Source organism: Scyliorhinus canicula, chromosome 2 (genome assembly GCF_902713615.1).
Source record: "Scyliorhinus canicula chromosome 2, sScyCan1.1, whole genome shotgun sequence".
NCBI lineage: Eukaryota > Metazoa > Chordata > Chondrichthyes > Carcharhiniformes > Scyliorhinidae > Scyliorhinus > Scyliorhinus canicula.
In genome coordinates this window covers 72907982-72923697 of record NC_052147.1, presented here as the reverse complement: position 1 = coordinate 72923697, position 15716 = coordinate 72907982, and the positions used below count along the sequence as shown (strand labels likewise).

At 47.4% G+C, this 15716-nt stretch overlaps 1 protein-coding gene across 1 annotated transcript in view; it reads left to right on the top strand.

Moving 5' to 3' along the window:
• Positions 1 to 15716, top strand: part of ralgapa1 (Ral GTPase activating protein catalytic subunit alpha 1) — a 338673-nt gene that overhangs the window by 224723 nt on the left and 98234 nt on the right. The window contains 2 exon segments of the mRNA XM_038790243.1: positions 2120 to 2191; positions 5982 to 6105. Of these exon segments, the coding sequence (XP_038646171.1) occupies positions 2120 to 2191; positions 5982 to 6105 (196 nt within the window).

Below are 15716 nucleotides of genomic sequence, written 5' to 3'. Positions count from 1 at the left end.
ACCCATGAGGTGCTGTGGTCCATCAGCAGCAGAACTGTATTTAACCACAACCTGCAACCTCAAGGCCTGGCATATCTCCCACTCTACCATTACCACCGAGCCAGGGATCAGCCCTGGTTCAATGATGAGTGCAGGTGAGCATGCCAGGAGCAACATCAGGTGCACCTAAAACTGAGGTGTCAAACTGGTGAAGCTACAACGCACGACTACTTGTGTGCCAAACGGCGTAAGCAGCAAGAAATAGACAGAGCTAAGCCATTCCACAACCAATGCATTAGGTCTAAGCTCTGCTGTCCTGCCACATCCAGCCGTGAATGGCGGAGAGAGTGCAGAGGAGGTTTACCGGAATATTGTCAGGTCTGGTGTGTGTTAGCTAAGTGGAGAGGCTGAATAAACTCGGACGTTTTTCATTAGAATGACGGAGGTCGAGGGGGGACCTGATTGAGGTCTACAATATTATGAGGGCATGGATAGAGTGGATGGGCAGGCACTCTTTTTTTTCCCAGGATGGAGGAGGCACAGGCTTTAGGTCCGTGGGGCAAAGTTTAGAGGAGATGTGCAAGGCAGGTTTTTTTTACACAAGAGGGTGGTGTGTGCCTGGAATGCGCTGCTATGGGAGGTTGTGGAAGCAGATACATAATGGTGTTCAAAAGGCATCTCAACAAATACTTGGATAGGATGGGTATAGAGGGATACGGCACTTGGAAGTGGTAAGGGTTTTGGCCAAGGTTAGTATCGTGACCGGTACAGGCTTGGAGGACCAAAGGGCCTGTTCCTGTGCTGTTTTGTTCTTTGTACAAAACGCTGGTTAGGCCACAGCGGGAAATGTGTGCTCAAGACCAAAACTGCAACTACTTCCTGTGAGAAACACAGATAAATTAAACAAGGGAACCTTTTACTCCCCTCAGCCCACGTCCATGACATGTGGCATGCTTTGTGATGGTTCAAACAGAAATGCAAATTGACTGATTTTACCTTCAACCTCATTCTTTGATTCTGTAACCCATATGAATGGAATTTTATGACCCTTTTTCCAGTTTTGTCATCTCTATCAAAGATCTCCTTTAGTTTCTTTTCATTTGAGAAGCACAAAACAAGTTATTTTTTTTGTAATGGGGAGGTGGTGGCGTAGTGGTATTGTCACTAGACTGGCAAACCAAAATCCCAGAGTAATGCCATGGGTACCCAGGTTCAAATCCCGCCACTGCAGATGATGATGTTTGAATTCAATAAAAGTTAATGAAGAACCTGAAACCACTGTTGATTGTCATAAAAAAACTATCTGGTTCACTGATATCCTTTAGGAAAGGAAATCTGCCATCCTTACCTGGTCTGGCCTGCATGTGACTACAGACCCACTACAATGTGGTTGACTCTTAGCTGCCCCCTCAAGGGCAATTAAGGATAATAATTAGGGCAATAAATGCTTGCACAGCCTGCAACGCCCACGTCCCATGAACGTAAAACAAATAGTAAGATTTACAATGGTAGACTTTCTGCCTCGACGAAAAGTTCAGAGATAGATTATCCATTGTTCAGGCCCTCTCCCTTCTGAGTCTGACTTCATTAAACAAACACTAACTGTAAATACTCCAGGCCTATTTGAATTGCAATTACACAGAGCTGTTTATCAGGTTCTCAAAGTCCACTTAAATCTTTATACTAAATGTTATATAACTAAAACATTTTATCCTAAAACTTGAGTTATGGAATCATACTTGCAGCACCTTGACATGGAGGGCAAGTACTCACTTCTCCTGTGATTTAATTCATGCGTCTCTATGCCCGGATCAAAGCTATGATAAAGTCAGGAGCTGTGTGATTCCAGTATTGATGATTTAGGAGAAGTTAGATGACCACTTTAGGTTAAACCTGTTTTTTGTCAAGCAGGGAAACTTGAAATTGTCAGAGGTTTGTGCTTGTTTTACGAAAACAACATGTGTAGGCTGGAGCTATGTAACAGACATGTGGAATTCTGTTAATTGCTATAAATTTAATTTCTGGTGCTGCTAATGTCTTCAGTGTAATGCATCAAAACCCCGTGATTGATTTATGGCTTTTACTATTTGCAAATAAAACAATAATATCCATTCTAATTTTCAACTTTGTTTTTCTGCAGGACAAGTTTCCATCTTCTGAAGAAAAATGAAAAGCTTTTACGAGAACTGAAAAACCTCGACTCAAGGCAATGGTAAATGTTTCCTCATTAATTGCTATCCTTCAGTTTTAGACTCAAATATTTCACTAATTTATCACAAAGCTTTTGGAGATTCCTTATACTGAAGAAAGCCGACGCAGGTTTTTTCTCATACCTTTTGTATTTTGAATTACAATGTTTGCTTAGACACATTACTATATGCCAAAAACCAACCAGCTACATGACAAGTTTCCAAAACCTAAAACTAGAGGAAAAAGTGAACTAATCCCCGGTGGTCTTTACTTGTTTTGCAAACTGCTATATTACAGAGGCTTTGATAATCAACAAAATCAGCTTCAGTTTTAATCGGAAAGTATTTTTTAGGTCGATGCCCTGTTGAGGCCTGTTTCAACAGAAACCGGTCACCCCAATCTACCCCTCAATGTCTTCCACGATGACTGACTGTTCTTGATTACACCTAGATGGTGAAATTTGGCAGATGATTTAATCACTGGAACAATCGAAACCAAATCCAACCTTATCCACAGGCCTGTACTTCAGCCTAAATGTCCAGACTAATTACATTACCCGCCATCACCCAGGATTGAATCGGCTTCTTTAGCACAGACCTGCAGTTGAACCTGATGCTGTAGACCTGTATAACTCTGCTGTTCACGTACCAACCAGCTGAACCATGTTTTATTTCCAAACATACACTTAATTCATAATTTTTTTTAAAAATACATGATAGAAGGTGCAAACCAAATTCATTTCTTCCAATTCACTAAGTTACTCATTACATTTACAGTTATTTGCAAAATTAATTGCATATCAAACATACAACCCGTGGGGTTTTTCCCAGTTTTCAGCCCCTCTGTATGCCGTAGTTGAAAGTGTTAGATGGTGGCCTACCGTCATCGCCAATTTGCTGCGACTGTGCCTAGCTTTGGTGCGTCCCTCAGCACACTCCTGAACCTCAGAATCTGCCAGTCTACAATTCACAGTCATGGACAATTCTTTGCAGGCCAAAAGTTATCTTTCACTGAGTTGACAGTCCTCCAGCTATGGTTGATGTTTATCTTGGTGTGCATCACAGAGAAGAGCCTGTAGAGCACCGAGTCCTGTGTCACAAAGCTGCGTGGGATGAAATTAACAAAAAACACTGCATTTCTTTCTGTACCTGCTTTGCAAAATAATAATCTTTAATAGTGTCACAAGAAGGTTTACATTAACACTGCAATGACATTACTGTGAAAATCCCCTCGTCGCCACACTACGGTGGTTGTTCGGGTACACAGAGGGAGAATTCAGAATGTCCAATTCACCTCACAAGCACATTGCAGAAGGAGTTGGATGACTGTTTCGGCCCCACCAATCACATCGCGGGTAACATGGAGAATGGGTTAGACTCCAGGCATACAGGAAAGATCTGACCGTGTGGACCTTTCTCCCTATCAGCCAAGCTACGTCCTGATGCTTGTTTGAAAGTTCTGACATTCTACCAAATTACCATGGTTTTATCTGGAAACCACCCAATAGGATCTACCATCACCCAGCTGAACCATCTAGTTATTGTTCAAAAATGTACTTTTATTAATTTTATGATTAAAGCATATTACATGACATTTCTTTTTTTAAAATACATTTAGAGTACCCAATTCATTTTTTCCAATTAAGGGATAATTTAACATGGCCAATCCACCTACCCTGCACATCTTTGGGTTGTGGGGGCGAACCCATGCAAACTCCACACGGACAGTGACCCGAGCTGGGATCGAACCTGGGACCTTGGCGCTATGAGACATCAGTACTAATCACTGTGCCACCATGCTGCTCCTTACGTGACATTTCTTTTTTTTTATAAATTTAGATGACCCAATTATTTTTTCCAATTAAGGGGCAATTTAGCCCGGCCAATACACCTACTCTGCTCATTTTTGGGTTGTGGGGGCGAAACCCACGCAGACACGGGGAGAATGTGCAAACTCCACACGGACAGTGACCCGGGATCGAACCTGGGACCTCAGCGCCGTGAGGCGGTTGTGCTAACCACTAGGCCACCGTGCTGCCCACGTGACATTTCTAAGTTGATATTACATAAGATGCAAACCAAATCGGTTTCTACCAATTCTGTACGTTACTCACAATATTTACCATTAATATTTACAAGATTACATGCCAAACGTACAACGCAAAGGGTTTTACTGAGTTTCCAGCAGAGTCGGGACTTGCTGGTGTCATGAGCCCATAGCTGCAGCCCTGTGACAGCACAGAGCAAACATTCGGGAACGCCACGGGCTTGCGGCACTGCTGTCACCAATGCCCTCCACCATGTCAGAGACCCTCGCCTCAGTTGAGCATGTTAGTGAAGAGACTCCTCATATACTATCTGGTGCGCACCACACACATGCTGCGATACATGAGGTGGAGGACCCCCCCCCCCCCCCCCCCCCCGCCCCAGGGGGCAGGTGATCGGAGAGTGACCCGACCCCAGCAACCAGCTGCTGTCCAGATGGGTCTCGAGCTTCTGGAAACAACGGAATACAGAAATAGCCAGGTCTGGGTTTGGAGTCGCCAAAACCTTTTTGAGTAGCCAAACCACTTGATTCTTCTTTGGGACACCCTGGGATTGAGAATAGCTTGCTCTCACATTGGTTTGATGGGGTCTGAAAGTCCAATATGCAAACTGCAGACTCTGTCACGTATAGAACTTGTGGTGCTTGTAGGGTCAGGTAGATGAGTAGTGGCAAGTTATTTATTGCTTCAAGCTGACTTCAGTGTTAAAGTTTTTTCCCAACATCGCTGTGAAACAGGTGTGTATATGTGACAAAGAAGAATCAAGTGGTTTGGCTACTCCAATGGTTCTGTCAACCCCAAACCCAGGCCTGGCTATTTCCGAATTCCATTCACACACATGGGCCTCTCCCGGTGTTTGCTGATGTTTGATAATGCTCCTAAGGAAACGTTTTACCATGTTGAAAACACCATATGAATAAGGGGCTATAACCTCCAAGGCAGTATAACTGACTTGTTGCATCAATCGTTACCAGGAAAAGTTAGAAGAATTAAAACCAATCCGAACCTCTGGGTAACTATTGCACAGACCCCCACCAACTTTTTGCTTCAAGCTGATTTCAGTGTTAAGTTTATTTTTACCAATTATCATACTATTTGGACATAGTTTCTTTCTGTGAGCATAGAAAATTACTCGTTTGTCTAATTTTTGGATGATGCTCATTTAACTTCAAAATACAAGTTCTCTCAATTTCCCCTTCAATTCCCTCTGACCAGTGTGCATGTACCTATGTGTACCTCTGTAACTGTTGCAACGTTTCTGTATTTCATTGGATGTAAGCAACAATGGCATTGCCAACGTTTGTTGCCCATTCCTAATTTCTCTTGAGAAGGTAGTGGTGAGTTTCCTCCTTAAACTACTATCGTCCATGAGATGTAGGTACAATGTTGTTAGGGAAAGTTCCCCATTTTGACTCTCTTGCTGTGCCCTCACTTGTCGCTTAGTTCTGCGTCAGAATGGTATGTGATCTGGAGGGTAACTTGCAGGTGGTCGTGTTCCCATGTGTTCTGCTGCTCTTGCCCTTCTAGGTGGTGGAGATCATGAGTTTAGTAGGTCTCTACATTGCTCCCTTAAGAATAGAAGTACAATAACAAACAAAGCCATGTTTGCTGGAAAATGAGTGGTGACTTCAAATTTGTGATTGTTGTTTTAACTATGTTGGCAGAACCTGGGTAATTCAATATTTCATTGTTTGAAATTAAACTACAATAAACATTCTACACTAATTTTTGCCTCTTGTTCAATTAACTACTGTTTTGTTTCATGCAGTCGAGAAACACACAAGATAGCGGTGTTTTATGTTGCTGAAGGACAGGAAGATAAGCACTCCATTCTAACGAATACTGGAGGAAGCCAATCCTATGAGGATTTTATAGCAGGGCTTGGTTGGGAGGTAAAGTACCTTGTGCTTTCTCAATGTATTTATTTTTCAAGTCACTGAATAAAATTGAGTAAATTATTTTCAGTATTGGAAAATGTTTTGTACATAGAATTCCTCAAAAATGGCTGTCCCTTGAAGTTGGCATGGACTTTGAAGATAACGTTTCACAATGGTTTGAAACATGGAACTAAAATTATTCTTTCCTCCCTTATTTATCTATTCTGCACATATCTTGGAGGAATCTATTATCAAATTAGGATTCAAATCACGTGATGCTTTCAAGAATTTTACACTTGGGAAAAATCCATGAAGGAGAAAGTCGCACACTTTCTCAGATGTTCAGTACATAGAACCATAGAAAAGTTACAGTGCAGAAATAGGCCATCCAGCCCATCATGTGTGCACCAGCCAAAAAAGAAACTAACAACTCAGTTTAATCCCACCTTCCAGCATCTGGCTCATAGCTTTGCAGGTTACAGAACTTTAGGTGCAGATCCAGGTACCTTTTAAATGAGTGGAGCATTTCAGCCTCAACCACCAATTCGGGCAGTGAATTCCAGATACCCACCATCCTCATGACCCATCTACCAATCACCTTCAATTCATGCCAACTGGTAATCTACCCCGCAGCAACTGGAAACAAGTCTTTCCTGTCTACCCTATCTAGGCCACTCATAATTTTGTTCACCCCAATTCGGCCACCCCTTAGACGCCTTTATTCTAAGGAAAACAACCCTAGCCTATCCAATCTCTCCTCATAGCTGCAATTTTTAAGCCCTGACAACACTCTTGTTAATCTCCTCAGACTCTCTCCAGGATAATTATGTCCTTCCTGTAATGTGGTGACCAAAACTGTGCCCAATTCCAGTTGTGCCCATCTGGCATTTTATACAGTTCCATCATTAAGTCTCTGCTTTTGTATTGAATACCTTGCCCAATAACGGAAAATGCCTGGCACCTGTTGCCAGTATCAGTTTATTACTTATTATGTAATCCGTAACAGTGTCATTCTTGATGAACTCCCATAAAGAAAATTTGCCAATCTTTTATCAATACTGCCTCAATGACTTCCGGTGGTGGCATGTAGGAGAAGGTCGCACATAAGGCGGCTCCTGGCAGACCCTTTGTTTTTTTGGCCCTTTCTGCCCTGTTCATGGGGGAAATTGGTTGACAAACCCAACCCACCTAACAGTACTTTGAAAAGATGTTGAAAGCAGTGAAAAAGAATGTTTGAAAGACGGGTGCGAGTGGCAGTCCTTTACTGGACACTGAGAAGGTGCGTAGTTCATTGGGGGCAAAGATGGCAGAGGTGACCTCCTCGGGTGGGACCGTCTCTATCACAGAAGATACGCTGCCGGAGGTAATGGAAATTGAGTTTAAGAGACGAATCGGCAAGCACTTTGAGAGGCAAGGAAGGGAAATGCTGGAGACCGTCACGATGACTGTGAAGGACACGCTTGAGCACGATAATAGAGAGATTGGGAAGGACTTTGGAGGCAGTGCGGAAGCATAGAGAGGTGCTGAAGGGAGTGGAGGAGACTTTGTCGTGACACAGCGATCAAATAGCCTCGCTGGAACCTAAGCTGCAGATTGTGGAAAAGAGGAATCGGAGCCTGAGGGCAAAAGTCGACTATCTGGAGAACAGGTAGAACATAGAACAGTACAGCACAGAACAGGCCCTTCGGCCCTCAATGTTGTGCCGAGCCATGATCACCCTACTCAAACCCACGTATCCACCCTATACCCGTAACCCAACAACCCCCCCTTAACCTTACTATTTTATTAGGACACTACGGGCAATTTAGCATGGCCAATCCACCTAACCCGCACATCTTTGGACTGTGGGAGGAAACCGGAGCACCCGGAGGAAACCCACGCACACAGGGGGAGGACGTGCAGACTCCACACAGACAGTGACCCAGCCGGGAATCGAACCTGGGACCCTGGAGCTGTGAAGCATTTATGCTAACCACCATGCTACCCTGCTGCCCCTAGAGGAGGCAGAACCTCAGGATCGTGGAGGGCCCGAGGCCAACCGAGTACTTTGCCCACATGTTTGCAGAGTTGATGGGGGGGATAATTTTGCACAAAGCACACATGAATAGAGAAGCAAGGGGAAATCTCCAAAAGTTCAGGTCAGATACTTGCGTGACAGGCTGAGGTCGGCGTTTGAAACATTCTGTAAGAACCTTTATAGGTCGGAGCACTGGTGCATGTGGGTAGGGGCACGCTGTGGGGGGGGGGGGGGGGGGGGGGGGGGGGGGGGGGGGGGGGGGGGGGGGGGGTGAGTATGTCCAGTATGTGTTGAGTTTCCCGAGGTGGAGGAGGAAGAGTGTGAAGGGTTGGGGAGTCCATTGAGCACAGAGGAGGTCTCTGCAAAAATAGGGTGCATGCAAACAAATAGGGCCCCAGTGTCAGACGAACAAAGAAAAGTACAGCGCAGGAACAGGCCCTTTGGCTCTCCAAGCCTGCGCCGACCATGCTGCCCGTCTAAACTAAAATCTTCTACATTTCCGGGGTCCGTAACCCTCTATTCCCATCCTATTCATGTATTTGTCAAGATGCCCCTTAAACGTCACTATCGTCCCTGCTTCCACCACCTCCTCTGGCAGCGAGTTCCAGGCACCCACTACCCTCTGTGTAAAAAAAAAAACTTGCCTCGTACATCTCCTCTAAATCTTGCTCCTCGCACCTTAAACCTATGCCCCCTAGTAATTGACCCGTCTACCCTGGGAAAAAGTCACTGACTATCCACTCTGTCTATGCCCCTCATCATTTTGTAGATCTCTATCAGGTCGCCCCTCAACCTCCATCGTTCCAGTGAGAACAAACCTCTCATTATAACTAATGTCCTCCATACCAGGCAACATCCTGGTGAATCTCTTCTGCACCCTCTCTAAAGCCTCCACATCCTTCTGGTAGTGTGATAACCAGAATTGAACACTATACTCCAAGTGTGACCTAATTAAGGTTCTATATAGCTGCAACATGACTTGCCAATTTTTATACTCAATGCCCCGGCCAATGAAGACAAGCATGCCACATGCCTTGACTACCTTCTCCACCTGTGTTGCCCCTTTCAGTGACATGTGAACCTATGCACCTAGATCTCTCTGACTATCAAGTCTCTTGAGGGTTCTACCATTCACTGTATATTCCCTACCTTCATTAGACCTTCCAAAATGCATCACCTCACATTTGTCTGGATTATACTCCATCTGCCATCTCTCCACCCAAGAGTCCAAATGATCCTGTTGTATCCTCTGACAGTCCTCATCGCTAGCCGCAATTCCACCAACCTTTGTCGTCCGCAAATTTTCTAATCAGACCAGTTACATTTTCCTCCAAGTCATTTATATATACTACGAACAGCAAATGTCCTAGCACTGATCCCTGCGGAACACCACTGGTCACAGCCCTCCAATCAGAAAAGCATCCTTCCATTGCTACCCTCTGCCTTCTATGACCTAGCCAGTTCTGTATCCATCTTGCCAGCTCACCTCTGAACCCATGTGACTTCACCTTTTGTACCAGTCTGCGATGAGGGACCTTGTCAAAGGCCTTACTGAAGTTCATATAGACAACACCCATTGCCCTACCTGCATCAATCGTTTTGTGACCTCCTCGAAAAACTCTTATCAAGTTACTGAGACACAACCTCCCCTTCATAAAACCATGCTGCCTCTCGCTAATATGTCCACTTGCATCCCAATGGGAGTAGATCCTGTCTTGAAGAATTCTTTCCAGTAATTTCCCTACCACTGGCATAAGGCTCACCGGCCTGTAGTTCCCTGGATTATCCTTGCTACTCTTTTTAAACGAAGGAACAAAATTGGCTATTCTCCAGTCCTCCAGGACATCACCTGTAGACAGTGAGGATCCGAAGATTTCTGTCAAGGCCTCAGCAATTTCCTCCCTTCTGGGGTCGATGCCATCATGCCCTGGGGACTTATCCACCTTAATATTTTTCAAGACGCCCAACACCTCGTCTTTTTGGATCTCAATGTGACCCAGGCTATCTACACACCCTTCTCCAGACTCAACATCTACCAATTCCTTCTCCTTGGTGAATACAGTAGTCCCCCTTTATAACGCGGGTGTTGGGGTCCAAGACAGCCACCCGCGTTGTATCCGAGCCGCGGATATCCATGATGGGGGTTTTAAATTTATTTTAAAATCTATGCATGCGCTTCCCATTGTGAGTCTACGGGGGGGCGGGGGGAGAGGTCAGACCCCCGTAGACTCACAATGGGAAGCGCTAGCATAGATTTTTAAATAAATTTAAAACCCCCATCGTGGATCCAATTTAAATTTCAGCGGCCGGAGAGGGAAGCTGCTCTCTCACTGAAACAATCAGCCGGCCGCTGAAATTGACACTGCCCGCTGCTCTCTCCCTCCAATCCAACTTTTAAGTTTTAATGTTTCTGATTGGAGGGAGAGAGCAGCCGGCAGTGTCAATTTCTTTTTTTTTCCTCCGGCTTGCCCCCTCTCCCCCCACATCCTCCAACTAGACCCCTCTCCCCCCACACCCTCCGACTCGCCCCCATCTCCCCCCCCACATCCTCCGGCTCGCCCCCTCTCCCCCCACACCCTCCGGCTCGCCCCCTCTCCCCCCACACCCTCCGGCTCGCCCCCTCTCCCCCCACATCCTCCGGCTCGCCCCCTCCCCACACCCTCCGGCTCGCCCCCTCTCCCCCCCACATCCTCCCAACTAGACCCCTCTCCCCCCCCCACACCCTCCGGTTCGCCCCCTCTCCCCCCACATCCTCCAACTAGACCCCTCTTCCCCCCACACCCTCCGGCTCGCCCCCTCTCCCCCCCCAACACCCTCCGGCTCGCCCCCTCTCCCCCCACACCCTCCGGCTCGCTCCCTCTCCCCCACACCCTCCTGCTCTCCCCCACAGCGTCCAGCTCGCCCCTCTCCCCCCACACCTTCCGGCTCTCCCCCACACCCTCCTGCTCTCCCCCACAGCGTCCAGCTCGCCCCCTGTCCCCCCACACCCTCCGGCTCGCCCCCCCCCCACACCCTCCGGCTCGCCCCCCCCCCCCCCTCTCCTCCCCCGTCCCCCAACACCCGCAGGGCCCCCCTCTCTCCCCCAACACCCGCAGGGCCCCCCTCTCTCCCCCAACACCCACAGGTCCCCCCTCTCTCCCCCACACCCCCAGGGGGGTCTCCCCCACACCCCCAGGGGGGTCTCCCCCACACCCCACAGGGGGGTCTCCCCCACACTCTCCCCCCCTCAACACCCGCCCCCCCTCTTCTCCCCCCCTCAACACCCGCCCCCCCTCTTCTCCCCCCCCCCTCAACACCCGCCCCCCCTCTTCTCCCCCCCTCACACCCGCCCCCCCCTCTGTCTCCCCCCAACACCCGCCCCCCCTCTCTCCCCCCCCAACACCAGCCCCCCCCTCTTCTCCCCCCCCCAACACCCGCCCCCCCCTCTTCTCCCCCCCCCAACACCCGCCCCCCCTCTTCTCCCCCCCCCCAACACCCGCCCCCCCCTCTTCTCTCCCCGCCCCCAACACCCGCCCCCCCCCTCTTCTCCCCCCCCCCCCCAACACCCGCCCCCCCCCCCCCCTCGGCAGTGTCAATTTCAGCGGCCGGCTGATTATTTCAGTGAGAGTGGCTTCCCTCTCCGGATCAAAATGAGCCGGCCGCTGAAATTGACACTGCCGCCTGCTCTCTCCCTCCAATCCAACTTTTAAGTTTTAATGTTTCTGATTGGAGGGAGAGAGCAGCCGGCAGTGTCAATTTCAGCGGCCGGCTCACTTTGATCCAGAGAGGGAAGCTGCTCTCACTGAAATAATCAGCCGGCCGCTGAAATTGACACAACTGACAGTTGGGGTCCATAAGCCCCCCCGCGGTATATCGCGAACCGCGGTATTGCGGAGCGCGGTATAACGGGGGACTACTGTACTGATGCAAAGTACCTCGCCCATTTCCTCTGGCTCCACCTATAGATTCCCTCCCCTGTCCTTCAGTGGGCCAATCCTTTCCCTGTCTGCCCTCTTGCTTTTTATGTACGTGTAAAAAGCCTGGGAATTTTCCTTAACCCTATTTGCCAATTACTTTTCGTGACCCCTTCTAGCCCTCCTGACTCCTTCCTTAAGTTCTTTCCTACTTTCCTTATATTCAACACAGGCTTGGTCTGTTCCCAGCCTTCAAGTCCTGACACGAGTTCCCGGTGGAATTTTACAAGACGTTCACAGGATAGCTTGTGTCAGAGGACTCAGTAACATGGGGTTCCCTGCCTGAGACACTGTCACAAGCATCAGTTTCACTTCTTTTATAAAAGAATAAGCACCCCATGGAATTTGAGTCGTACTGCTCTATTTCTTTACTTAATGTAGACACCAAAATGGTGGCCACGGTTCATAAGATATAGCAGCAGAATTAGGCCATTCGGCCCATTGGGTCTGCTCTGCCATTCTATCATGGCTGATTTGTTCCTCATCTGCTACCTACAATGATACAGACCAAGAGCTGGTTTGCAAAATTAGCCAGAGCATCTCTTCCCTAGAACACATGACCTAGGAACGGGAGGAGGCAATTTAGGCCTCAACCCCAACGTCCTGCCTGTTCTCCATAACCCTTCAACCCATTACCAATTAAAAAATGTGTCTCACTCCTCAAATTTACTCACTGTCCCTGCATCCATCGCACTCTGGGGCAGCAAATTCCACCGATTCCAACCCTTTGGGAGAAGTAGTTTCTCCTCCTGTTTTAAATTTGCTCCCTCGTATTCTAAGATTATGACCTCTCGTTTTAGAATGCGCCACAAGAGGAAGCATCAGCTCCATGTCTACTTTAGCCATACCTTTTAACATCTTGTATACCTCAATTAGATCTCCCCTCGTTCTTCTAAACTCTAGAGATATAGGCCTAAACTGTTCAATCTCTCCTCATACGACAAACCCCTCACCTCTGGAATAAATCTAGCGAGCCTCCTCTGAACCGCCTTGAATGCCACTCATCTTTCCTCAAATAAGGGGACCAAAACTGCACAGTACTCCAGGTGCGGTCTTACCAATGCCTTGTATAGTTGCAACAACACTTCCTTACCTTTTATACTCAATTCCCTTTTCTATAAATGCCAACATTCCATTTGCCTTCCTCATTAACTGCTGCACCTGCATGCTTGTTTTCTGTGACTCATGCACGAGGACACCCAGATCCCTCTGAAATGGAGCACCCCAAAGTCTCTACCCATTTACATAATAAGTTGCCTTTCCATTTCTTCGACCAAAATGCATGACCTCACACTTATCCACGTTAAACTCCATCTGCCACATTTTGACCCGCTCTCCTAACCTATCTATATCAATTTGTGAAGTTCTTATTTCCTCATTGCAATTTACTGTCCCACCTATTTTTGCACCATCTGCAAATTTGTCTATGGAATCTTCTATCCCTGTATCCAAGTTGTTAATATAGATTGGAAATAGCTGGGGCCCCAAGGACTGAAGCCTGTAGCACCCCACTAGTTACATCTTGCCATCCAGAAAAAGACCCATTTATCCCGACTCCTGTCCATCAGTAAGTCTTCTATCCAAACTAATAAGTTACCCCTAATCCCTGAGCACTGAGGCTGGAACCATGTTTCCTTCAAGTTATTGGGGACGATCAGAGTGGTTTTATTAAAGGTCGGCAATTGTTGCCCAACATGAGACGATTGCTAAATCTGATGCTTTTCCCGTCTGAGGGGGCGGATCAAAAGGTAATCGTCGTACTAGATGCCAAAAAGGCATTCGATTGGATAGAATGAAGTGGGGATATCTTTTTATGATTTTGGAGAAGTTTGGGTTGGAGCCCCAAGTTTGTGTCTTGGATACAACTGTTGTAAAAGGCCCCAACAGCTAATGTCTGCACCAATAACATGAGCTTGGGATATTTTCAATTAAATAGGGAAATGAGGCAGGGATACCCTATGTGGCCCCTCTTGTATACTTTGGCAATAGAGCCTTTGGCCATCGCCTTGAGGGCTTTAGTTAAGCAGAGGGGGATAGCAGGGGGAGAGGTGGAGCATCGGATGTCCCTTTACTCTGATGGGTGATGTAATGGAGCTGCTACAGCGCTTTGGCACTTTTTCAGGATACAAGCTGAACTTGGTGGGAAAAAGTGAGTGTTTTCCAATTAATCCCCTGGGGTGAGGACTTAAACTAGGGGTGCTACCTTTTCATATGGCTGGTTCCAGCTTTTGGTATCTGGGGGTTTAAGAAGCCTGCGATTGGTTCCATCTTCATAAACTGATCTATACAAGTTTGGTAAGCAGGGTTGGGACCATTCTGCAAAGGTCGAATGATCTTCCCCTGTCCTTGGCGGGCGGGGTTCAGTCAGTTAAGATGAACATTTTGCCAAGATTTTTGTTTTTGTTGCAGTGTTTGCTGGTCTTCCTCCCGAAATCCTTTGTTGGGGATTCTAAAAGTTGATTACGGACGACAGCCCTTCAAAGGAATGACTGTCAAGGAGGTTTGCATTTCCGAACCTGATATTTTATTACTGGTCAGCGAATGCGGGGAAGGTGTTGGGTTGGTATAGTGACCCAGGTGCTACTTGGGTGCGAATGGGATCCCAGTCATGTACCCAAGTAGCACCTGATTTCTCCATATCTTCAAAGTGGAGATTGCCACTGGATTTGACAAATACTTAACCAGTGAGAAGGGGAGCCAGGCCATTGCTAATGCCCTTCTCACTGGTTAAGTATTTGTCAAATCCAGTGGCAATCTCCACTTTGAAGATATGGAGAAAATTCCGACAATATTTTAAATTGAGGTCAGTATGAAGCTGGCTCTGATTTGTGCAAATCATCTGTTCAAGCCTGCGAGATTGGATGCCACTTTGGGGAGAGGATGGGGTTGGAGAGAATGGGTGATCTGTTCCTGGAGGGGCGGTTTGCCGGTTTAGAGGAACTGTTAAAGATGTTTGGGCTCTCGCAACCTGACTTATTCAGATGTTTACAATGTGCAACTTGGCAGAACAGATTTTCCCGACATTCCCTGTGGCGCCACCAACTCTAACGAAGAGGGTTCTTTTGCTCGCCGGGTCAAAGGCAGAGAGCACCTCCGGTATTTATGGACTGATTATATCGGAGCATTCAGTGTCGGTGGAGGGGGTCAAGGCCAGGTGGAAGGAGGAAATAGCGATATTTTAGATGATGAGGTATGGAGTGAGGCCCTGCAGCGGGTGAACTGTACGTCCTCCTGCATGAGGCTTGGTTTAGTCCTATAGGACGCACCTGACTAGGTCTAGAGTCGTTTCTTTGCAGGGGTGGAAGATAAGTGCAAGCACTGTTCAGGGGGTCCAGTCAACCATGAGCACATGTTCTGGCCGTGTCCCAAGCTTGTAGGTTTTCACGTCTCCTTCGTTAGCAATTCTGAATAACTGGAGCCCTTTCCTTTAGTGGCCACATTTGGGGTGTCAGACTCACCGGAGCTGCAGACAGGCGCGGGGGCTGTTGTCCTGGCCTTTGCCTTGCCAATTACCCGGAGGCGAGTCCTGCTGGGTGGAGGTATGTTTCTCCGCCCAGTGCCTCAGTGTGGCTGGGATATCTGATGAAATCCTATACATCGCGAATGTCAAGTGCACTGTGAGGGGAGCAATTGAGAGGTTATACCGGAGATGACAG